The sequence below is a fragment of the Anas platyrhynchos genome, chromosome 3, assembly GCF_047663525.1.
Source record: "Anas platyrhynchos isolate ZD024472 breed Pekin duck chromosome 3, IASCAAS_PekinDuck_T2T, whole genome shotgun sequence".
In the NCBI taxonomy this organism is placed as follows: domain Eukaryota; kingdom Metazoa; phylum Chordata; class Aves; order Anseriformes; family Anatidae; genus Anas; species Anas platyrhynchos.
Window position 1 is genome coordinate 89073111 of NC_092589.1, and position 25448 is coordinate 89098558.

General features: G+C 41.9%; 2 protein-coding genes across 3 annotated transcripts in view; one reads left to right on the top strand and one right to left on the bottom strand.

The window, feature by feature from the left end:
• KCNQ5 (potassium voltage-gated channel subfamily Q member 5) overlaps nucleotides 1-8516 on the bottom strand; it is a 288690-nt gene extending 280174 nt beyond the window's left edge. For both annotated transcript variants that reach the window (XM_072036271.1, XM_072036272.1), the window contains exon 1: nucleotides 8032-8516. In XM_072036271.1, the coding sequence (XP_071892372.1) occupies nucleotides 8032-8390 (359 nt within the window). In that variant the 5' untranslated portion in view covers nucleotides 8391-8516. The remainder of the gene's footprint in view (nucleotides 1-8031) is intronic.
• LOC140001981 (uncharacterized) lies at nucleotides 8389-23544 on the top strand. The gene is made up of 4 exons (XM_072035107.1): nucleotides 8389-8439; nucleotides 8559-11397; nucleotides 14004-18755; nucleotides 20357-23544. Exons 1-2 carry the CDS (start codon nucleotides 8389-8391, stop codon nucleotides 9708-9710), a joined length of 1203 nt encoding a protein of 400 aa, XP_071891208.1. The 3' UTR covers nucleotides 9711-11397; nucleotides 14004-18755; nucleotides 20357-23544.
• The last annotated feature ends 1904 nt before the right edge of the window (nucleotides 23545-25448 follow it).

Genomic DNA, 25448 nt, shown 5'->3' on the forward strand with positions numbered 1-25448 from the left:
GATGCTATTTCTGACTGAATGACCTCAAAAGAATGGGCATAGATGCTCTAATCTGAGGCCCTAGAAAACCATGGAGCATCTGAATATGTTTGGTAATGTTGTTTTCCTCTCAAAGCAGAAAGATCTTACTCTCTTGGATTTGTCATATTTGACTCCTGGCACCAGTACTTTGATACCATATGATACCTGCTATGACTACAATAAAATAATTAAAACTCTCAAAAGGTTTAATGTGTTCCCTTCTTTTAAGCAGGGAGCCTCAAAGCAAGAAGGTAGCCAAGACAAACAGGGATATATTGCTTAAATCAAGAAGTGGGCAGGTACAGAACTTCCTTTCTTCATTATTCCTAATCAGTTTAAGAGCATGATTCATGTGTTAAACTTCATTTGATACAAGTGTGGGGAAAAATAGTGAATTACCCATTGAACACACAATAGAATAATTAAAGGAAGCTGTAGGTACTCCGTGCCTTTCAAAATCCATCACTCTTCAAGAAAAAGTTACGTACATATTTATGTCCATCTTTGTTAAGGAAAACCTACACATTTATGCTTGAATATCTTCTTGGATGAAGGCCAAGCAGAGAAATTCAAATATGTGTAACTGGAGGACTGTGTCCACCTCTGAATCACCAGCCCAGACCATACATGCTCATGTATTCTTTCAAGTAGAATACAGTGGCTAAGACTACACTTCAGTGCCCAAAGTGATGAACGTTTTGTGAGCTTCCTGTAAAGCAATTACACTGCAACTCAGACAGCTATCACAAGATAAATCTACTGTTCAACAGAAAATTGAAAATACTTCTTGATCAAATGCAGCTGAACTGTAAGACAGTCTTTGAACTTTTAATTAATGTCTGTAAAGGAATTTTACTTTGACATGAGCACACCAACTGCTTAAAATTATTTTGCAATTGATAAAACCATACAGCTGATGAATTTTCTACCTTAACTGAGCTGCAGTGGCAATCCCTTGGGCAATCAAAGTCTGCTCTCTTACAGGAAACCTGCAAACCAAACTCTTAAAAAATCTCTCACAGAAAACAAAAAAGGGAAACAAAAATACACAAGTTTTCCCAAATTCAATATAGTTTATAAAATATATACAGTCAAAAGCAAATTTTAGTCTACTAGCACTAAAAAAAAAAGTAAGAATGCATGCTCTGTTGTGTGAATAGTTTGCAAAGGGAAAGAGCAAGATTTATTATATGAAAAAGTATCTACCTCATTAGGAAGAAGGTATCAAATAATATCTATGATGTTTACATGTTAAAGATTTTTCATTACATAGTATAATTTATTTGTCCTACTCCATCTTATTTTACCTGTGTGAAGAAGATACAGTTTTCCTTCAAATAAAATCTGTGGCAAATGTCATTAATTTTCATCAGACATATAATTTATGGCAATGGAAATATGTTAAACACTTGGCAATTAAGTTTTGTCTGTGAATAACTAAGAACCAACTGCCCTGCAGCACTGAGTTTTATTTGCAATATTAGTAGTTGACATTATCTAGGAATAAAAGCTTATATACATATATTTCTATTAAAAAAAAAAAAAAGTAATAAAATTTAAAAATGTGCTTTTCCATTCCACTAAAACTATAACGAAACTGTTTCCTGCATTTTCATGAGTATTGGTAGATATATTAATGATGATTATTCTAATGAATATTGAATTCGCTGTTAATGAAGGAATGATAAATGGTATTTCATTTGGTGGATGCTAGGCATTATTTGTAAGTATTAGAAAAATTTTATCTCAATTCTACTTTCACCCAATTCGGGGAATTTAATTCATCACAAACAACAGTAAATCAAATTTGGAGCACTGAAATTGCATCAGATCTAAGTATCGTGACATTTATTTTTGCTTTTTACAGTCAAATACTACATAAACTTAAAAACTAATAATAAAAAAAAAGTCTCCAGCTCATTAAGCTATTGTCTAGAACTTACTGTGCAAATCTGTCACACAAATAGCGTCTCACAGGCAATTAAAATCTTCCTAAAATCTTCCCAGCATCCTCTAAAACAACTACCCCTTTGAGACAACACATATTTAATGTCACATTACATATTCATAGATTGCCCTACCCCTGGCCAAAATCTGTAATTCCAGCCTTCACCATATGAGGCTGCAGGAAGTTCACCCAGAGTTCCCACATCACACAAGATACTCAGTCAGCAAGACAAGAACCATCACTCAAAGAAAAAACACATCTAAGATAGGACTGTTACCCCTGACTATAACGCCAATTATAATAATGACAATTATTATAATGCCAAACCCAAACACTAACATACTGTACCATTGACCTCACTAACCACATTCACAATTCATTATCTCATTTGAGAACTGAACATTAGGACAAATAGAAGAAAGCCCATGTGCATGAACTCTCACCAGTCCTGGTCTTAGTGACTTTCTCAAATAAAACCTTTTGTTCTCTTCATTCTAAGAGGCTGAGGAACAGTTTTGATTTTTATGGCAAAGCAGTGTTTCCCCTGGACCACTCCTGTTGAATGAGAAAGCAAGGCCAGTACAAATGAGTGAACTGAGGAAACCAAGCCTGAAAAGAACGAAATGTGAAACAATATTTGGGTAAGTGAAAATCAGTTCTTATGCACATGATATGATAAATATTCCCAGTCCTGAAGATCCTCAAGCAGGCAATAGCTCTCCAACAAAAATTGAATGAAAAAGAGAAGCTACATGTTATTTGTTGCCCATGATAGGGCTCCAGAAGAGGGCTACTGTCCATGAACAACAGTAGGAAAGTGCACGAATGCATTGTTGTTGCCCATTTTATCTTCTCCTGTGATCACAGAGAACATGCAAGTGGTTTTGAAAATTGTTGTGTCTTGCCTCTCTGGTTAGAGTCTCATGACTGAGATGAACAGTACAAGAACACGCAGAAAGTGAACATAAATAAAAAAAAACAAGCAAGCCCAATTAAAAGAACAGCAGAGCATGTGGTACAGAAAAACCCCATTCATCCATATGGTCTGGGACCACTGTTTGGGCAGCAGCCTCAGTGCAAAGGGCCTTGGGGTTACTGTGCACATGGCAGGTTGTGTTAAAGCCAATAGCATACACCCATCAGAGATAAGGGAAGGAACATACAGTTATTTTAGAAGAGCACGACCAGAAAACTGAAGAAGGTTGTTATTCTCCTTTATTCAGCGTGCCCTCACACCATGGGACCCAGTTGTGCCCTGCCACCAATTGATCAGGGATGTGCAGAAGCTGGGAGAGACCCTGTAGAGCCACTAAGAAGGTTTGGGGCCTCAAGTACAAGAGGCTCGTGCAACACAGAGAGGCGGAGGGAGCTGAGCTCCTTCAGTCTGGCAAGAGGGTGATCTACCAGTTGACCAGCAGCCTACAGCAAGTTAAGCAGCCTACAGCTACCTGAAGAGAAACTGTAAGGTTAAAGAAGCCATATTCTTCTTGACAGTGTCAGATGATACAAAAAGGAGAAATGACCAGAAATTGCCAGCTGGGAGGTTCAGGTTGACTCTTCCCCCATCCCAAACTTTCTATTTTCAACAGTGGTGTAGTACAGGCCTACAACAGGGTACCCAGTGAGGCTGACCAGACAAAGACCTGACCAGACAAAGCCCAGTTGATATGAATGAGAAGAGTGTGTCCCACACATAGAATCACAGACTGATTCAAATGCAACAAACTGCTGCGGATTTATACTGAACTGCATCTAAGTATTCACCAACATTCATTGTCACTCGCCGAAAGAAAATGCTTACTAAACTTTAGATGGCAGTTAAACAGCTTTACATTTTTACCTTTTCAGTACCTAATAAGATTGGCTTTGCCACACCATTTATGTTGTCAGCCCTTCTATCATTTGTTATTTGTAACACACATTATACTGTTATTTGTTTTTTAAAATTAATAAAAATATATTATTACCCTAACAATATGAGGCTCTGACTCCAAAATGCTACTTGAAAAGATAAGTGCCATAGATCTACCCACAAAGCACCTGGAACGAGTTCATTAGATGCCCTAAGATGGATAAAATAAAGTGATAAAATCATTTCTCCTGCTTTCTGATAGGCAAGTATTTAGGGTGGTGCACATTATTGTGTTTTGAATCAGAATGTAGAATGTAGAACCTCCCTAATTATACCCATAGTGCAGTATGATGCAGCACTGTTAGCTCAGATGCAAAGAAACTGCTGTTCAATAGCCATCTGATCATTAGTAAAATATGTCTGGAAAGCAGATCTGGAAAACTAAAATAGCTAGTTACATGTTTGATGGCATCATTAGACTTTTTCAGAAATCATTTCTTAGCCCATTTCCATAAAGAATGCAAAGAACAAGAAGAAGAACACTGTAGTGGGTCACAAATTCATCTAGCACAGTGTCTTATCTCCAGCAATCACCAGCAGAAGATGTCCATGGAAACATCAATACAGGTCACGCAAAGTGATACTGTCCTGGTGCATGCATCCAGCCCTGCGATTTGTGATTCAGAAGCTTCCAGAGCAAAAGGTGGTGGCTTTGAAAAGACAATGACATTACCATGAAAAATGTTAAAGACTTTTGCACAGAATTTATTAAAAAGTTAGTAAGAAACAGAAACTTTATTATTCTTGAAATAAATCCAACATGTTAAAGTAAGAAACTTACGCAACTAATTATATCCTACCAGTAAAAACAGTATCAAAGAGTAATACTTTTTCTGAGCTTCTCATGCCATCTCTTTTTCAGAATGTCAGTTAAGAATAAAAATAATACAAAATCCTTATGACAGCTGAAGATGAAACCCAGAGTTAAATTTGCAACAAATCTGGAATTCCCCTTTGATCCGTCTAAGGCAGTGTCTACACGTTCTTATCAAACTAACCAAAGAACCCAAAATAATCTAAACAAACAACGACAGCAACAACAAAAAGAAATTCTATGACATCCCAAGACAACGGCTTCTCAGAAGTTACAATATTACAGCATTTTAACATACGTGCACGTGCATTAAATATGCACATGCTCCATGTGTAGGTGATGTGGTGTGGCATAAATACTTTATTAGCAGGAGTTTAAGTTACTGACTCATTACTCACAAATGGTATGAATGTTCTTTTCTGATTTCATAAGCGTACATATTTTAAGTGTTCCTAAATGACTAAGAACAGAAGACTGTGGTGCTTGCAGTAAAGATTTTAACTAGGGCTTCCATGTAAAGAGCTACTGAGGTACACAAAAAGGAGCCAAGAAACGTGTAATTTATGGCTCCGCTACCCAGCACAATTATACTGAAGTCAAAGGCCCATGCTCAAGAGTAATATAGTTCATCTAGTAGCAAAAGTTTGCAGAACAGCTGTCTTTGCCAGCAGTTTGCATGGTTGTATTTACAAATAAATTAACCAACTGACTTCCAAATGCAGGTCACAACACTTGCTCCTCAGGTGGCTGGCCTATTTTTCTTTCTGCTTTGAAAGGCCAAGAAGAAAAAAGAAGAGCAAATTGGGCATAATTCTCAGCTCTAAAGTACTTTCCTTATGGAAATGAGAAATGAAAATATCACTGCAGGGACGGTTTCTCATTTGTAACTGGTGTTTATTTCCCCCCTTCTCACTGCAAAAACAAACAGACAAGACTAAATAAACTCATATATCTAAGACTTCAAACTGAAACTCCGAAAGTACCCTTGGGTTATTTCAACCGTGCGTACCACATTGAGCTTCATTTTAGGAGAACAATGATCTAGACAGAAGGTCTTACACCAGATATCCCATTTCTGTACCAGAAATAGTACAGGGCTATAATGGGCTCTGCGGTAGTCAAGAATAGCTTAGCAGAGGTAGGAGCAGACATCTCATCCACATACTTAGTAACGTCTTTGCCACTCTAAGCTGTTTCAAGACTTCTTATTGTTTGTTAGTTTGCTTTTAATTACTTTTACTTATTTAGTTATTTTTATTCTGTAAGAAAGTATGTTTTCTAAGGTGCAATTGTATTTGATTAGGTGGCTGGAAAAAAGGAGCCTGAAACATCAGAAATATTATCTGAATATTTGGCAGTCAATAATCAAAATTAAATAAATACCTTAAAAGAATGTATAGACTGGCAATGAAGATGGCTGACAAATTGACATCCAATGGAATTTCAAATGCACCTTAAAAACAGGGAGCAGTAGTAGTCACAGATCCTTAAAGGTAATATTATTACTAGGTGCCTTTATATTACAGTAATGTTTCAAGCTCTTTCACACAGATCTGCTCAGATAAAAGATATAATGTTGGCATTTACAGCTGCCAAAATTGCCATTTGCAATTAAAAATTAAAACTGGCACTCATTCTATGCAGGCAATTATCTAAACGCAGCTGGCGATCTTCCTTGTTTACAGTGCTGCTGTGTCATGACTTCACTCTGTTTGGAAATTTACTTTTTTTTTTTTTGGTGGTTTAAACTTGTCAACTTTATTTCCAACTTGAACTTTACTTGTTTTAATGGTTTTCATCGTGATGTCAGAGAGAAAGGTCCAAAATTGCAATTTATGGATTTTCTATGGCAACTTCAGGCACTGCAGTAAGACAGCTCCTAGCAAGTAGTTCAGAGATTCTCCCACTCTTAATTAAGCATGATCTACACCGCAGGAGAACACCTGTAAGAACCCAAATAGCAAAGTGTACCCAATGAATGCCCTCCAAGAAGAAAGTTCAATCTGTAAGGGTGATTTGCACAGTAAAATAGACTGGGCAGCTCTACTCGAGGGTCAAAAAGCCTTATACTGGCTAAACAATAATGTTACATCTGTTCCTACTCTTTATCATCTATAGCAATTTTGATCTCCTAAGGAACTCCATCCTCGATGTATTACACTAAGCACACTGCCATGTTTTTGGCAAAGTACTTTTCCACCCATGAAAACTTATATGAAAGAAGGATTTGGGGATTCCCTGGCTGCTGGGAGAGGAGTCGTCTCTGTGCTACCAAACAGCTTTGAGGGACCAGTTGCTGCTTTTTCACCGGAGCTGCTGAAACCGCTATCTTGATTCCAGCAACTCTCATGGAAAATAGTTACCTACGGCAAATCAATTAAATCTTCCTTTCTCTTAACAATATATTTTCTGTGGCCAAACACAGAAATACCTTGTCCTGCACCCCTGTTACAGTCACACCTATCACACTCCATTCGTAATTTATCGCAGCATTTCCACCTAGTGCTCCATTGCAATGCCTCCTTGCCAGACACCGTGTTGCGTGTCTTCACCAGCCGTCCAGCAGGCTTTCGAGCCCGACCTTTCCCTCAAGCATTACAAAAAACCGTGGCGGCAGAGGATCGCCATCGATGTGAGGACCACTCGGAGATACCTGAAGTAGTTACAGGGCTCGGATCCCCTCACACCGCTATCCCGGGCAAGCCTGTGTGGATAAATCAGCGCAAGGTACCCGGCGCCGTATCAGTGCCGCTCAGCACAGGGGACGCAGGGATCAGTCACACGCTCCCTCGGAAAGAGGGGAAGCTCTAGCCCGAAAGGAGGAGTTAGGTTCTCAAAGAAAAGGCGTAGAAATGCCATATACCAGAGAAAAGGCTGCTCGCTGCTTCCTTCCGAAGCACTGAATCCCCCTTGCGGGCAGCAGGTGGGCGCAAGGGGGGTTGCCCGTCGGGGAATAGGAGCATCCCCCGGCGCAGTGTGCCTCGGAGCCGAGCCCACGAGTGGGGTGGAAGCACCGTGGGTAGAAGCGGCGCCCCGCGGGCTCTCCGGCAGTAACTTTGCAAAGCCTCCCGCCCGGTGACCGCCGGGCAAACGCCACGCCGGGGACCGGCCCCGCTGTCCCTCGACGGGGCGTCCCGCGGGTTAGCGGGGGTTAAAGGGGGATAACGGGGGTTAGCGGGGGTTAGCGGGGGGTTAGCGGCTTTCCCGGCGCTTTTCCCGCAGGTGGCAGCGGCCCCGCCGAGCGCGGGGCGATGCTCGGGGAGCGGAGCGATGCTCGCGGGGAGGATGCTCGGAGCCCGGCGGCTCCAGACGGGACGGGAGGGGGTCGGTACTCACACGAAGGCGTGGTAGACGAAGGCCCAGCCGCGGGGCCGCTCCAGCACGTTGTACAGGTAGTTCTGCAGCCGGCGGTACTTGGCGTTCCTGCGGCAGCTCGGCCCGCTGCTGTACGACAGCGGCTTGCCCAGCAGGCTCATGCGGGCGCCGTGCTTCCCTCGGCGGCCCTCCCGCAGCCCGGCGGGGGCGGCCGCGCCGCCGGCGGTGCCCAGCAGCAGCAGGCCGTCGCCGCGGGCCGCCGCGCTCGCCAGCGCCCTGCCCCGGCCCGACTCCACATCCTTCATGCCCGCCGCCGCGCCGCTCTTCACCCAGAGCCCCGCGGAGCCGCCCTCCTCGCCGCCGCCGTGGTTGCGGGGCATGGCATCACCCCGGGCGCCGGGGCGGGCGCCGGGGCCGCGGCGGAGCAGGGCGCGGGCGGCGGCGGCGGCGGCGGCGGCCCGCAGGAGGCAGCGGGGGCCGAGGGGCTCCGGGCGGCGCCCGCGGACCGGGGGGGCGCGGGCCACTTCGGGCGGCCCGGGCTGCGGCAGCTTCGCGGGGGCCCCGGCGAGGCGGGCGGCGGGCGCCCCCCCGGGCAAGCTCTCCTCCCCCCGGCCGGCGGCACCCCGTGGCTCCGCGGCCCGGGGCGAGGCGAGGAGCCCGGGACGGGGCGGCCGGAGGGCGGCGGGCGGGCTCCGGGAGGCCGCGGGGGCCCCCGGGCCGCGGCTCGGCGGCGCCTCCCGCCGCCCCCTGCCGCCCCTGCCGCCTCGGGCTCCGGGCGAGCGGCGGAGGAAGGCGGCGAGGAGGGCGGCAGAGGCGGGGAGAGCGGCGGGGCGAGCGGCCGGGCGGGACGCGGAGCCCGCAGGCTAGGCGATGTCCATGCAAGTCCCAGAAAGTCGCCCGGTTGCCGCCGCTCGTCGCGGTCGGAGGGAGGCTCGGCCGCCGGCGGGACCCCGCTGCGGGCGGGGAGCGCGGCCGGCCCGGGCGGGGCAGCGCAGGAGAGCCGCCCGGTGTCCCCCCGAGGGCGCGGCGCAGCCCCGGCGCTTCCGCCGTGCCCCGGCCCCGCACGGTCCCGGCGGCGGCGGGGGCTGCCCTCGCCGCGGGCTCCTCGGTCCCCCCCACGCCCCCCCTCCGCCGCCCCTCTGCCCCCGTGCACGGCGGCTCCGGCTCCGCTTCGGTGCGGCCGGAGCGCAGCGGTGCCGCCGCTCGGTGCCCGAGCTGCGCCGAGAAAACAAAGCTCCCCCTGCCGAGAGTGGGCCTTTAACTCCCCGGCGCATCAAGGTGAGCTTGCGGAAAAAAAAAAAAAAAAAAAAAAAAAAGAAATCCACCCCGCAACGCCGCAGGCGCGGCCGCTCTCCGCGCCTCTCCCCGCCCGCAGCCGGAGGGAGCCTTGGCCGCCGGTTGTTTGCCGGTGCTCGCAGGGTGCCCCCAGTCTCGGGGAGGCAGCCCCCAGCCCCGTCGCTCCGCGGCCACCCGCCGCCCGCGCCCATGCCAGGGGCTCGGCACCGGCCACCGCCCCGTCGGGGGTCGCCGCGGTGGCCGCGGGGTCGCGGGAGCCCCGTGGGACACGGGGGAGCCCCGTGGGACATAAGGGAGCCCCGTGGGTGCTCTGCAACCGGCTCGTTGGGAGCAAGTGCAGGGCACTGTTTTTGCAGTCTGGGCACTGCCATGTGAAAATACGATGCCAACTCGGGATGGGTTAGTGAAAAGTAATAATTTGGGCTCCGATGTTATGCTAAAAAGAACAGAGGCATTCGGATATTCAGTTAGTTTTTGGTTTTTCATTCGCATTGGCTACTTATAGGCCGGGTTCTCAAGCCTTTGATTAACACGTGTATCTCCAACTTTCATAAAAGAACCTTGTGTTCTGGCTGAGGACACTAACTTGTGCCTCTAAAGCAACACGGAAGCATCAACGGCACTCATTTGCTGCTACCGTGTCTCCAAAGCCCTTCAGTCGGTTGTCTTTACACAAAGAGCTTAATCTTCTTCCTTTCTTCATTGCACTTCCTCTCTCACAGCAAGCAGCAGCAAACAGGAACTTTCGAACTCACAAACCACGACGGCCACTCAGACTCATGATAAGGGGTGGCAGAAACAGCACACATGTCAAAACAAATGTTAAGTAGTTGATATAAGTATCCACAGCAACCCCATTAATATTTAAGCTTTCCAGTGGCACATATCTACTCCTTCTTCGAATTGTAAATTGAGTTAGTTAATCCTTCATTTACCACTTGTTTGCATTTCCCTGTTTTAATATGCGAGTGTTCATTTTTCTCATCCCTCTGTACCCATTTCCAGCCAAATATGTACAGCATGCCTTTGAAATCGGCTGGGCCTTGGGCACCAGGCTTGGATTCACACCCTCCCGGCCTTAGTCACTTGAGTGAAATATTTGAGGATGGGTACTCAGGTTCCAGAAAGCTGAACCATGCTGGCCAACTGGGAGCATGCGACCCGGCCCCCTCTCTGCCTCTGCACTCTGTTCCTGTCCCCATCCCTGTCCCCATACCCATCCCATGGGTGCTCCCCCATGGTCTTCATTCAGCTGCCAGTCTAACCGCATGTGGTCACGAAGCTGCACACGCGTGTGGCTGCTGTTAGGATTGAGGCTACAAGCTGGGGGCATGGGCAACCAACTGCGAAAGTGGCTGAACTCCTGCTCCTGATGTACTTTTGGTGACCCGCTAAGAAATATTGTTATAATTCTGTGCCCTCTAGTGGTGCTTAGAGTCATCTATTAATTTAAATAATAGTATGGAAAGCAGCCTGTGAGCACAAATAGTTTAGGCCAATATTGAAAAGTAGGCACGCATGCCAGGACAGCTAGAAGCATAGGCATGTAATACTGTTAGGGATGAATTATGTTTCATTTTTACTGTGTGTGAACACGGTATTTTCCCATTTATTATCTTTTATTAGATAATGCCCAGAAAAAGTATGTATTATGAAGAGAGATTGATGGTAATTAATCTAATCCCTACTTGCTAATATGTCAGATAACCAGGGTGCAATGTGCTGGTCAAATGCTGAGTGGATTCAAATGCAGCTGCCTGCCCTGCACCAGGCAGAAGGGTTGTACTATGTATAAAAGCCTGTCGTCCCCTAAGTATTTATTGCAAAATAAGGGTCTGCACTTATACGACAACAATTTCCACTGATATTTTGGCTTCAGACTATATAATACCCACAGGAATGAGTCGAGTGAAATTCTAGCGTGTCCGCGTGGTCCAAGGTCGTCCTGGGTTCAGGTGTCAGTAAGAAGATCTACTTGACGAAATCTCCAAGGCAAGAACATCCCAAGGAATCTTGGCTTCTAGAGCCTGCAGGTACACTATATCCCACTCACAGGCGGGACAAGGAAAGTGGCATGCTAAAGTGCAGCTGGTGAGTAGCTATCGCAGTGCTTTATGGCAAATGCCAACAACACATGCTTACCAAATCATAAATCACAGTTTTTAAGATCCTGTTGCATTATTCCAAATACATCAAGCATTAAATAGCCTGACTTGGGGAAGAGTCAGCTGATATGTATGATCTTTTCTGCTCAGGTGCAAAATGTTTGGGATTTTCAAAGTTTTCTTTTCAATATGTTGCTCATGATATGTTGTTGTAAATCAGTGTTTCTGTGTTCCACTTTAATAAAAGAGAAAGGATGACTTAAACAGGAATGATATTCCCTTACTTATAATAAAATGTGTTTCTGCAACAGCATGTAAAGTTCTTATCTAAGACGTTAACTAATGTAATTTGGGTTTAGCCACACTAGAATTTAAAGCAGGCCTTCACAAGGACTAAATTTATGGATAAATAACAGGAATATGCAAACACACTGGTGTAATCATAACACAGTCTATGGCTGACTGCACAGATATTAACAGAAGAGCAAATTGTAAAAGGGCAAAAAGAGGGAAAACAAGAAGCCTTGTTGCTTGGGAAGGCATGGCCTAGGGTTCAGGATGTCTGGTTCCCTCTGTGCAGCCAGACCAGACAGCAGCTAAGCCTGACCGTGTCACATCCAAAGCACCTGAGCACACAGGCAGATGTTTAACTGAAGATCAGATGTGTACCTCGGAGAGCAGCTTTTAGTATTTAAATGTTTTTTAGTATTTAAATGTTTTTGGAAAATCTCTTTGTGTGCCTCCATGTCATACCCATCACAGTGGTGGTGGCAATTCCTTCTCAGAGGTGTTCGCTAAAATACATGGGACAGTATTAGGCACCTGAAGGCTGCAGAGGGGGGGAGACACTGCAAATCTCGGGCACACAGTGTCTGTGCTGAGCAGCACGGCAGCCTGCCTGTGAGCTGGAGGGCCCTCGTAGCAACGCTTTGCAAAGGTCAGCTTACCGTGGTATCATGTTTTGAGTTCATTCGAGTTGCTTGTTAATAACCTTTTTTGGTGTTATATAATACTGCAAGGTATCGAGTGCACTCTAGTTTTGCACCTCTTTGTAAGATTTTTAGCTTTCTGTCTAATTGTATGGAGGAGGGGCTCCATGTAGCTATTTTGATACCAAGCATACAGGATTCAGGAATAAGTTTTCAAAGCAATTAGTTGTTAGGAACAATTCATTTGTTATACAGAATTGTTGTGTAGCCTGTAATACGTGGTGTGCATCTCCAGGAAACCTAGAATGAAGGATCATCACTGCATAATAAATCATTAGGAAAATGTAAGATGGGGTGAAGAACATGGTTGGATGTGTATTGCAAGCTGTCTAGCGAGTGCATGCAGCATGCTAGAAGCTGTAGCAGGTCTTTGATATCAATGGTTCAAAATGTTGGAATATTATATATATATATATTCCAAAATGTTTGAATATTTTCCTGCAAGCTTCTTTCACATAAAAGGGAGAAGCTGGGCAGCCAGCGGCAGGAGGTACTGCATGCACTGAACAAGGCAGAAAGGAGTGCCCGTCCTCCCCTGCACATCCTTCATGTTATCCCTTAACCTCAGCCTATAGGGAGCACCTTCAGGAGTAATTTAGTTTTGATGTCCCTTTTATGTGCTGACCTCACTGTTGGACTGCTATGGGGTTGCTTTCTCTGAGGAAGACCTGTCTCCATGAAGAGCTGTCCTGAGACCAGACTTTCATTTCAAGCAGACCATGGTCTTGCTTTTGTGCTAGGCAGCTGTTCCAGCAAATGTTCCAGAAAATGTTCATTTTGCTTCCTGACATCTTCCGTTTCCTTTTACTCATCACATATTCATGCCTGATAAGAGAATTAATTGATTCTATTAATTCCTACTTAACAAAATATCTAAGCAGCATTTTCCATTAATAAGACATGACTCTCTGTAAAGTCATTGTCAGACCCCAACACTATCTCTTTTCTATTCTTCTCTCCTACTTTCTATTTATTTTTTTTAACCTTACTATTTTTTGGGGCTTTTATTCTCTCATTTGTAAGTGTCTTCCCTCTGTGATTCAACTGTCTGGACTCATGAACAAACTGTCTACTGCCCAAAACATTAGGCCGTGCATCTCCAATGGAGGCAACTCTGCCCCAGTTGCAAGGCCTGCTGTGTAGATCATTCCTACTCTCTGATCTAATGAAAACAAAGCATTTGCTTAATTAAAAGAAAAAAAAAAAGAAAGAAAAAAAGAAAAGAAAAAAAGAAAAGAAAAAAAGATGAGTCTATACTGAGACCTGCAGAGCACTTGAATCGTAATAAAGCTGGGAATAATATAATATAATATGAAATAGTTTTTTTGTTTGTTTGTTTGTTTGTTTGTTTTTTGTTTTGTTTGTTTGTTTGGATAAAAAAGGCTTAATTTCTCAAAATATTTAGATTTTCAAAATCATGTTCTCCAAAATACATAGGAGTTTTGGAGAAAACATGACAATCAAAAATGTTAATGTTTAATGCATTTTTTATAGGCAAATGCAGTATTTAAATAAAAAAAAATAAAACCTTGGTATATTGTCTAAAAAATGTGAAAAATGTGTTTGTTTGTTTGTTTGTTTGTTTGTTTGTTTCTTTATCAAGGAGAAGAATGTAATTTGTCTAGCCTGCAAGTCCATGGTTCCTTCCCACAGGCATGGTAACAACCCATAGCAGACCTGCATAAACCTGGTAAGTTGAGAATATTGAAAGAGATATGGAGGTAAAACAGAAAGAAATCCATGAAACAAAAGGAAAGAAGTCCCAAACTGAGAACCAAAAAGTCAAAAAAATTCAACATTGCAACACTGCAGAAATCGTCAGACTTTAGTAAGGGCTGCATATGAATGCAACAAGAAGACATTGTCTTTTTAGGTTTTCAGTGTAGGAGATAAGTGGCTTGAATTTGTTTCTGGTATAGTCTTTTTTTTTTTTTGGGGGGGGGGGGGAACTATGGAGGAAATATTCTGTAAAAGCTCATCTTGATCATTAGATTAAGAAAATTCCTTTAAGACACAGCAATGCATAGTCCTTCTTTATGCATTAGATCATCTAGAATTGTGCCTAAAGGATGTGGGTGTCTGAAATTCTGATGTGTCTCCATATGAGCTTTTCTTTTAGAGCATAGTGACCTTCGTTATTTGCCAGACATGAACTGCTAGCCATCTTGTCTTCCCCTTCTCCACAGACCTCTTTAATTTGTACTGTAGCAGCTCTGGTTTTGAAAATTCCCATTCAACTGTGTCTTAATCTTTGAAGCACTGAAGTTTTTGTCATGAGTATTTCAGAATTGCCTGTCTGTGGTTTTCTTTTTTCTTCTGAAAATACCCAGAAGCCCATCAGTTGAGCCAACTAGAATAAAATATACATTTATGCTGTTTTATTTCCACAGACTGCACCTTTCTCTGCACCTTGACCAAGAGATTGCAACAAAATGTATGTAATGACACCCTTACTTTCTCTGAAGCTAAGCTGGAAAGGGAGGTAGCATTGTACCTTCCTCTTTAAAGACAAAAACCCTCAACAGTAAGAGTACCTATCAAAGATGTGGGAAACCAGGATTAAGAGCTCTATCCCAAACATGCATTTCTCAGATCAAGGGTATCTTAATCACAATGTTTATCTTACCGTGTTAAGAAAATTATTCTGTAAGAAAATGTAGCTGTGAGAGCCATTGTAGTCCTCACTGGGCACCCTCATACCTTTCCCCTGAAATGACTATTTTGTGGGAAATATTTAGTTATCAAGGGCTTAGTTGTCAGAAGCATTATAAATAAAATTCTTCACAGAGAAATATTCTAATCTTTAGATATGGGAGATGTGCTCATCTTTACACTCTCTGGCCCAAATAAATTTACGAAAATCTATGCAGAGTAGGATGGAGAGAGTCAGCTGCTTCAGGTGCTCCTGCCTCAGGGTGCTTTTACTTTGGAAATGCTGAACATCTCTGGGCATGGCTCTGGAACAACAGAGCCCTGCTGAGGCCTGAGGGAGCACTCTGACCACTGGGCCTGGGGACAGTGTCAGTAGTTTCACATCGGAGAGATACACAGGACTACATCACCTTGTATTGAGGCACTTATACCTCTCACGCATTACTAAGATGGCCTAGTCCTAACAGAGCAGTCTGCTTTCTGGCGTTGAATAACACTTCAAATTTTAGAAGCTAAAGAGCTGTTTCCTGGAATTTAAATTCTCTTGTCACACCTAGGAGTAATTTAATAATCTCAGATCACCAGCTGTTCATCTAGCATAAAAATGCTCATGTGTCTTAGGCTTTATTCACAGTGTAAATACAGGACTCAGAACTAAATGACTGTTATTCATTGTAACCGGAGGAACATTCTTTCTAAATTAGATGGTTAATCATGAACCTAATATATTCTGCAGGAACATTTTAAAGTAAAAAATAATTTACTGACAATTGTCATAAAAATATAACAATACTTGGCCTTTTTAATCTTCTGCCTGTTCAAATAATTTGACAGCATCAATGATCCTCAAAGAATTTGAATAAGGCGTGCCCTCTGAGTTACCAAAGTGACATAACAAGAACTTAGCTAAAGGCACCACGGAGTCCTCCTAAGCTAAAGGAACTGCAGAAAGCTGAAATAGGCATGAGCTCTGACAATGCATTTCCACTGGTATATCAGAGGACAAGCAGTCGTTTTAAGCCTTTTGTGAGAATTGTATGCTTGAGGGTCCGCCTTTCTGCTGCTGCATTCCTGTTGACTCCCATTTATTTCTATCACTAGGTAAACCGTAAAGGCAGAGGGGAAAAGGTTTAGGGTCAGTAGGGCCTTCAGAAGCTCCTGTTTTATTGGATGAGTAATGAGATTTGGTGGGAGCTGTAGCACATCAGAAAAGAATTCTTAGGCTTCTACAGGCATGGTTAGGCACTTGCTCACCCATGTTCTTAAATCTCTTCCTACAGCACGCATTTCAAAAATATCCATCAGAACAATGGAGAAAAACAAGAAAGTAAGACTTAAGAGGAATATAGAAAATCCAGTGAGGCTGTGAGACAGCAACTATAACAAGACCAAATTTGCAACAATGGGTGAGCAGGAATAAGAAACATGGGGAATAAGATACTCGTAGAGAGCAGTGCTTTTTCCCAAGAAGTTAAAGGGATGGTAAAACAGCTCTATTCCTAAGAGAGGCTGAAGGTAGTTATTTCATTTCAAAAGAAGAAAAGAAAAGAAGCTGTGATGTGTCTAAAGCTAACTTGTTTTATGTCTCCACATATATCATTGTCTGCAAGGAAACGTGTGAGCCAAAAGTGATTTTTAATATCCTTGTAGGGTTGGGGAGAGGATGATTAAATGCTACAGGCCAGAATTACCAGAGGAGATACAAGATGTACAAATATGGATATAAAGCAAAAAACACAGCTTTTTACCATGAGGATGGTTGGACACTGGCATAGATGCCCAGAGAGATTGTGAAATCTCCGTCCTTGGAGTTTTTCAAAGCTTAACAGACCCCAAGCAACCTGACATAACTTTGATGAGAGCAGGGTGTTGGAAAGGTTGGAGTAGATGACCCCTAGAAGTTCCTTCCAACCTAAATTATTCCATGAGTCTAGATGACCTAGGGCAATGAATACTTTATGACCTACCCTGTGAAATAAAAACCCATTGATAAGTTTGACCTGGTCAATACTGTAAGGACACGTAAGCATCTGTCACTGCTGATATCCTGCCCCCACTGCAAAATCACAAACCTTATGTGCAGGGGGCAAAGGGTGGAAAGGATAGCAGTGGTTTGTGGCTAGGATACAGCAGCTCCTCCAATTGCTTCTCAAAAAAAGAGGGGACGTGAAAATTGAACTAAGAGAGACATTGCACCACAGTCCTGTGGGAGCATAACAGTGAGGAACTGCACAGGACTGGGTGCCTTCCTCATCTCCACCATGGGTCCCACCACTCTGCAGCCCACTGGCTTCCCTTTCTTTCCTCCAGTCCTCTCTGCATAGAAGACATCTTCCATTTTCTCATCTTTTAATTTCCCCATGAGATGATTAAATCTTGGCTGCATTTTTGCAGCAAGACTTTTCCATGTGAAGAGATTATAGGAGATTAGCTACAAACCATATTTTTCTCAACTAGAAAGTCAGCATTTCAAAATGTATCTTATTAAAATGAGAGTAGTTACTTTAGCTGCCCTATGTAATTATGCCTTTAAGAAACTGTTGAGTGCTTCTGGTTTGAAAATCATGCTTCTGTTAGCATTTCCCTACTTGGATGTTGAAATCTCAAGACCTTTTTGAAAATCTTGATCTGACTTTGTCTCTGGTTAATAGGACATTCACATTAAAACCATTTAAGTTGTTTAATTTAAGCAGGGGTCAAATTCTGCCTCTGTTTTATTGTTCTGTCTGAAGATTGCTATTCCAAAGGAAGGTTCATTGGTTCCAGCTAATGAGAAGAAGAAAATACATCTCAAGTTCCTGATACCATAAATACTTGGAATGAAAATTAAACATTATTATTAGCAACTTTCAGCAGGGTTTAAAGTGTTGAAACTTAACCTTGTCATGTGGATCCCTATCACTTAACTTTAATGAGTAACCAGTAGCAGGAGAGTTTCCTATATCGTGTGTGCAGTAGCTGCTGAAGAGAGATATGGCATATTATCTAGACTGTTTTATAGCTGCTGCTACCTTATCACTGCAATAAAGAGGGAAACTAGAAATTTTAGCCATTATCTTCTAAAAGGTGCACTGTAAAGCCATGGTTCCAAAATGATTTGTGTAGTGTAAAGATCATGTACTGGAACCAAAACTGTTACAGATTTTAAAAAGAAATGATGGCCTAGGCGATAATGATGGGTGATAAATAAAAGCAACAAACGACCTTCGTAACTCAACTGGAAATGGTTATCACCACTATTCCACCTTCCTCATGATAGATCTTGATGTCAGACCTTTTTTTTTTTTTTTTTTTTTTTTTTCTTTTTCTTCTCCAAATGTTGCACTGGAGCAGAAGTGAGAAATGGTTGAAAGCTTAGAGATGAGTGTTTTGGAACATTTTGCAGAACACGCTGTCTGAGGCCATAAACACAATTCAGTTGTAACTTAAAATATCTGATTGAAGTTGTTCTTTCCATTCACTGTCTCTTTCCGTATTTAAATCCATACAGATAAGGATACCTCTCAGTTTCCAGAGTGAATCTGTACGCTTGAGTAGCATAACAGTGGAGGCAGCTTCCTGCTAAAACAAATGAGCCCCAGAAAGTAACAAACATTTTGTGTTTACTTCTGTTTAGCTGATGAAGACTTACTATTTTCTAAGGAGAGGAGCATTTGTAATGCTGATGATAACTCTAGAAGAGCAATGTTCCTGCAGATCCCAGGTAACATTGATTGGGATCTTATTCCCCATTGCAAAGCTAAGAGGTGTTCTTTTGTTTGTCTGTTTGTTTTCTTAATATAGTGTTTGACAATGTTTTTCATATATTGCCTTTGGCTGAGGAGACTTATTAAGGGTATTTCGGTCTAACGCACCGTGTTGGGTAGGAACAATAATTTCCACAGTGTAACCTTACCTCCCCTTGCATAATTATTTGTTGTCCACTCAATCAGCACATTCCCTTCCTACAACACACCTCCAAAATCAAATAGTACGTGCTGTTGATGGGGTGGGGGAAATAGGGCAAGATTCATCTTCAAGCACTGTCACAAAGTTGGTAGGCATCGTTATGCCTCCGTTGAGATATGGTTTTAGAAAAACAGTAATAAAATAAAAAATATGTGTTTAAAAAAAAAAAAAAGTGTTTAAAGAGCAGTAGGCTGAGCCGCTGCGGGGGAACGGAAAGAAAACCGGGCTGCCCAAAATTGGGTTTCATTTGGCACCAGCCTTAGCGCCAGCACCTGTCATGCCTCTACCGATCGCACGCATCGACGGGCGCACTCCGCATCCCGTTGCAAGGATGCTGGGGCACCGACAAGCCTCCGGTCGCCCCCCGGATCCCCGGCGGCCCCATTCAGAGTGGCCGGGGGTCGGGGGGCGACCGGGGGCCTTGGCCATCAGTAGCGCGATGCCTTCAGCAGGTGGCAGTGGCGGCCCGCGGCGGGGCGGGGTGCGCGGAGCCCCCCGGGTCCTCGTCCCCCAATTTTCCTCCCAGAGGGTGGCTCTCTTAATAAAGCCGTGGGTTTGAAGAAGTTCCGCAAAGGCATTTCGAAGAGGAGAGATCAACAAAAAGAAAGGACACCCCCCCCCCCCTTTTCAAACCTTACTCCCTTCCCAAAACTGAGTCAGAAGCACTGGTCCATGCAGCCCCTTCACCATTGAAGGAAGTTGGAACGATTAAATTTCAGGCAGCACAGTCCCTCTTTATCTGAATTTCCAAAATATGAACGTGTTTCAGAATCATGTGAGCAGGCTGAGTTTATACACGCAGCCATGGTACGTGGTGTCTGCATTGTCTCTTTGAGCCGTTTAATGTGTCTGGAATATCATTTTGTATCACATCTTGAATATTTTAACATAGCCTTAAGTTAAATATATCTTTTTTTTTTCTTTTTTTTTTTTTTCCCAAGTCAAAAATAGTGATTACTTCCACAAGTAATCACTATCGCAAGTGATTACATATTAAGAGGATTAGGGTTTGCAGGAACGATTGTTGAATAGAGTTTGTTTAATTAGTACCCATCTAAATAAGGGGAGTTAAGATGCTGATCCAGACTCTGTTCCCCTTTGTGTCTGTGCTAACTTCAGTGGAATGACATCAGTAATGAACACTGCTCATTATTTTCGGTTATTTTAGGTTTTTGTATAGAACATGTGGTTCTGTAGTTAAAAAGAGAGTAAGTCAAGAGTAATGGCTTTTATTTTTTGTATTTTCTAACTATTTATTTTCTAGTCCTTGTTTATGAATTATGAAAAAATCATTATATATATATATTCTTGGTTCATCTGCATATATTCTCTGACGGTTTTTCTGTTTATTTTCAGGAAGCTGAGTATCCTCTATTTAAAAATGCAGCAATTTGGTGAAGCCCTATGTTGGCTAGCGAATCATTTCAAGCAGGACTCAAATTTTTGAAAAGAAATGATAAATCTTATGCTCTGGGGCTTCAGGCAACTAGAGAATAATATATTTTCTATTGGGGGAGGAGGGAAGAAGAGTATGCTCGTCTTCAGTGACAAGAACCTCAGAAGCCTATCTCTTGAGCCTGGAGAGGCATATTGATTGACAGTTCCTCCTCACCTGCCCACTGATGGTGATTCATATCAAGAAAGAAGAGGAATTAAGTTGGAAAAAAAAAAAAAAAAAGAAATAAAAGCACGCTGAGTAGTTCAGCGAGTTCCTCGGCGGTGCAGCAGAAAAGATGTGCTGGTGTGCTGGTTTCCATGGCTGCACGACTCTGTTTACCTCCCGTAACATCCAATAACACCTAACTTTTCTATATGGTCTTTCTTAATTGCTTCCCATTGGAGAACATTTCTAGGGTTTTGTGTTTTTGAAGCCACATTCTGTCACAGGCTTCAGGTCTTCTCAATCTGATTGCTGCAATGCTTTTTTTGTTTGCTTGCTTTTTTTTTTTTTTTTTTTTTTCATTAAATCACACAATCATATGAAAGAGGCTGATAAAAAGGCAGCAGAGTAGTAGAAGCCTGACTGGGGTTAGGCTATGGAAAAACACAGGATCCTACACACTTCCCATGCTACCCTTATCAGCTGTCAAGCTATTGCACTAGATCAGATGCTTGCAGTTACTTAGAGTGAAATGTGCAGTTTGCGGATTTCTCTAAACACATGTAACTGTAGGTAGACAAGCTGTTTTGAAATATTAATTTAATATTTACACGTAGTCCTCTTTCTCCTGCCAAAATTATGTAAAGGAGAATAGCCTCCTCTATTTATTGTTATGTTAAATCCAGCTTCAACCTAACCACACTTATACCAGTAGTGTACAGGAGCACTCCTACACTGTGACTTTCAGGTGTGTGTGTAACTGTGGGTGACTATGGTGCTTACTGCAGCCATCACATCTGCTTTGGGAGCAACAGTACAAAAACCTAGCAGTTCCACAGATTGGTAACACTTTGTTTCCCTGAGGATTATGGCTTTAGGGACTTCTGATGCAGTTGTTTCAGTGGTTTGTTACAGGGCTCTGAAAAAATAAAATGCTTAGTAACATATTTAGTTTTTTATTTTATTTTTTTTTTTACATAAATATTCCTGTATTACTCCCGTGATTGCTACAAGTAGTGGTTTGACGACACCCTAACACCTTAATTTTTTTTCTTCTTACTTTTCATCCTGACAAGTTTTACATTTTTAAGTGATCTTTTGTTAGTGAATAGCAAATATTTTTTTTTAAGTTAAATAGAGAAATTCATGCCAATTATTGTTCCCTTTAAAAATGTTGTTTTTCTTATGTTTGCAAAAACTAGCTTTGTTAATGTAGTCTTAAGTTCCATGATCAGTGCATTCGACTAGTAATTTCTAAGTTCAGCATAAGCATTATTTACTTGCATGCTTGTCAGTACCAAATCCCATCTGTAACCCTGTCACAAGCCTTTTGCAAGCACCACCATCATCAGAAGTAATACCTGCTTAGAGATGTAGACTCTTTTTTCACTCCCTGCTGCAAAATGAAAATTTCAATATCGTATGTCAATATCATATACATAAATGGTGCAATATAATTAGAATATTTAATTTGATTCCTTTCTCACCAGGCATTACAAACCATCAATACTATTTGCAATGTGTTATACAGGAGGAAGCAGATTAATTCCAGGTAAGAAGAGGAGTAGCAGACAATAACTAGAGGATGAAGTACTAAATTGTTTTACCAGTACTAAATTGTCCTAAAAGGTTGCACTCCCTACTCTTTGCTTTGCTTTTTGCTTTTGAGGAAATACTTGGCAGGGAGCTTAACTATAAGTGTCCTACCAAGTCCCTGATTTTCACTACCTGTGTTACTCAGAAGAGTTCAGCATCTATCATGTTGCCACTTAGTACATTCAGGTTTCTGCCTTTTTTGTTCCAGAAAACTTCATGTGAGTGAAGAAACAATTTGCTACTTACTTCAGACATTATTTTCCTTTTTAGAGGCATGGAGAAAGGAACTTGACTCAGCAGTTTTACTACGACAAGAGAGCATCAGGTTTATGGCAGGATCAATATAGATATCTGCCTGAGAAAAAACTTTCCTTTGCGACATTTTTGATAACAACTTAGGATGTAGGTTTTACAAAATTTTTATTAACAAGGGAAAATTTTATATTGAAATTAAATAATTTTTATATAGGGACTCTAAACCTACCGTAGTTTTTATAGGAATATCATAAATAACTAACATGCAGAGGAATGGAGTGTTTGTGATTTTTGTTTCTTTTTTTAAAATGAAAATTCCTAATTTTAACATCTCTAATTAATTATTAATTGGGGCGTATGTAGGCAGTGTCATGCATTATAGGAAATATCCCAAAGTGCATACCTGCCCTTTTCTAAGTAAGTTGGGGGACAGAATTAAAAAACAAAACAAACAAACAAACAAACAAACAAAACCAAAAAACTCAGATCTTGGCCAGAGTTGTCCTAGGATCTCAACTTTCATGTTATAATGCTGTTATAGAGAAAGGTAAGAGGAAAAATAAATTCTTGGATTAGAGAAAGGGAAGGACTCAAGAGAAAGCACTGGAAAGAGGGTTGCTTTCTTGTTTAGCTGCTGCTGCTTTGTCTTGAATATGTAATATACAGAAGATACTACAGCAAATCTATTTGTTTGTCAGGAGCTTGTTGTTCACTTATCAGTAAAGCCATGATCCTGAGTAAATTTGGGGAAATCACATGGCATGTCATGCTTCAGTTTCCTAACTATACAATTAGAGTAATAACTTCTTACTTCATGGTGGCATTACAATGATATTTCCCATCATTTTTTGAAGGCTAGTGCTATCCTGCTTAATAGCTTTAAAGTTCAAAATGTCCACTCTTCCTTTATACTCTGGTTTCTCTTCTGATAATATAAATTTTTCATTCAAAAAACAACACATTTTATCTATTTCTTCAGTCAGTTACCACAGATGCTGAGGACTGTGCTCACAGCCAGGATAGCTCTGACATGAGAGGATGTTGCTTAGTCAGTGAGATATTTTGTACATTTGTGACTGTGTAAAACAGTGTGTAAAACATCTATTTTAATGCATGACCAAGAGTAAAAAAAATATATATATATATATATTAGCACAGGGTAAATCAATTAAATGTTCTTATTCTTATAACAAGTATGCATTTCTAATGGAACATTTTGCAGCCTGCTGTTATATTGCCGTATGGCACTAACAAACATCTATTATACACAACCAATCAAGATCTGACTCAGTAACCTTGCAGATAATTTTAAAATACCTTAAAAAATTTAATCATGAAGTACTTGAACAACACTTTAAAAAACAATAACAACAAATAGGCAAAACCAAAAATTGAATTTCAATGTACAAGTGGAAATAGCAAGATAACAAGGTATGGATTAAACCCATATTGAAAGCAAGTTATGCTGCTGTTTTATTGCGAAAGGCAGTACTACAGTCTGAAATACAACAACCTATGTACATGCTCACTTGCGTGATAGTCCTCTCTCCTTCAGTTGCCAGTGACATTGCCTTCGCCTCTGACAAAGTAATTTATCACCCTATAGGCTAGTTTAATATAATGTTAGAAGACTGCAAGCAGCTTGTTGATATGTGAACAAATCAAGGTTCGATGCTGCAAGCGTCGATGCAGTGCATCTGCAGACCTGGCAAAACATGGTTGCGCTGTATACAGAAGGAGAAAGCGGTATCAGCACTGGGATGGATCCTGTGTCTCTGCTCCATCCATCCCCTTCCAATTGCACACCTGATAAGGAGGCTCAGGCCATGTGGCTGGAGCAGTAAGAGGCAGGATGATCCTGCAGTCACACCGTTTTGGGGATAAAATCCTCCAAAAGTTTATGCAGGGTGCCAGAGAGAGTCATAGAAGGTGCCTCTGGCTTAGGATCAGACTTGGGTTTTGGTGAGCAGCTGGTCTTGTTAGCTGACTGTAACACTCAGAAGCTTCCTTCAGATTTGGTTGCCTGAAATTATATATTAAATCCAAATTCCTCTTGATAACAAGGCAATGTTATCTTTCAACATATCAGAAGAAAACAATGTATATCCTATTCAACCAGCTGAGAATATGTACCTGAGAAATCATTTCTGCCAATAGCTCATTGGAAGAATACTAGGATATGAGGTTATTATTATTATGGAGCTACTGTGGAGCCATTATTTTTGTTTCAAATATCAAACTGTAGTTCCTGTATAGTGCAATACAAAGTACATAGTACATTTATCCTAAAATATTTTGTTTCATGTTTATTTTTCCGGTATCGGTATTCTTTACGAAGTCAGTAGTTACATTTATGAGAGAGGAGGGAATTTAGAGATTTCTGAGAACAAACCTGTCAGTCCAATGGGATATGTCTCCAGCTTTTCATCTCTGGAGATCTAGCTCTAAATGTTTCTGTAATCACCTGTGCTGAAGATCATTCCTGTTGTTCTGCTAAAACTGCATAGCATTAAAAATCAAAGCCAAACATGGAATGAGCTGTATATAGACATGTTTTGTAGCCTCTCCCCACTCCCAGTAAGACTCAATATAGGAAAAGATTACAAAAAATCAGAATTCAATTACACTTATAGTGTCATGTGGGAAATTCTTTCTAATACCTGAGTGTTATTATTGCCCTGCTATAACAGGACTCCTATAAACAGCAAGTCATATAAAAGTTTTTAATTTGTTCTCCTGATAGTCTTCACTACGGTACTATAAACTTCTTCTAAAGTGGAATTTAATGGCAACACACAAACATTATGAATTTTACTCACCAAAAAGAGAAAAAAAAAAAAAAAGAAAAAAAAAAGACATTTCACTTACTCTGTAATTTTTTATTATATTTTATAAAGGCAGCTTAAATTATTGATGCAAGAGCTTATGTGCATGTATTATTATATTATAAATACTGTCAGAAGTGTGTTTACTTAGCTAGGTTACTGGGAAAAATAG

Coding starts and splice junctions, on each gene's coding strand:
- LOC140001981 (XM_072035107.1), top strand. CDS start 8,389: ATGGCATCACCCCGGGCGCCGGGGCGGGCGCCGGGGCCGCGGCGGAGC. Junction 8,440..8,558: donor CGGGGCCGCGGCGGAGCAGG/GCGCGGGCGGCG, acceptor GGGCTGCGGCAG/CTTCGCGGGGGCCCCGGCGA.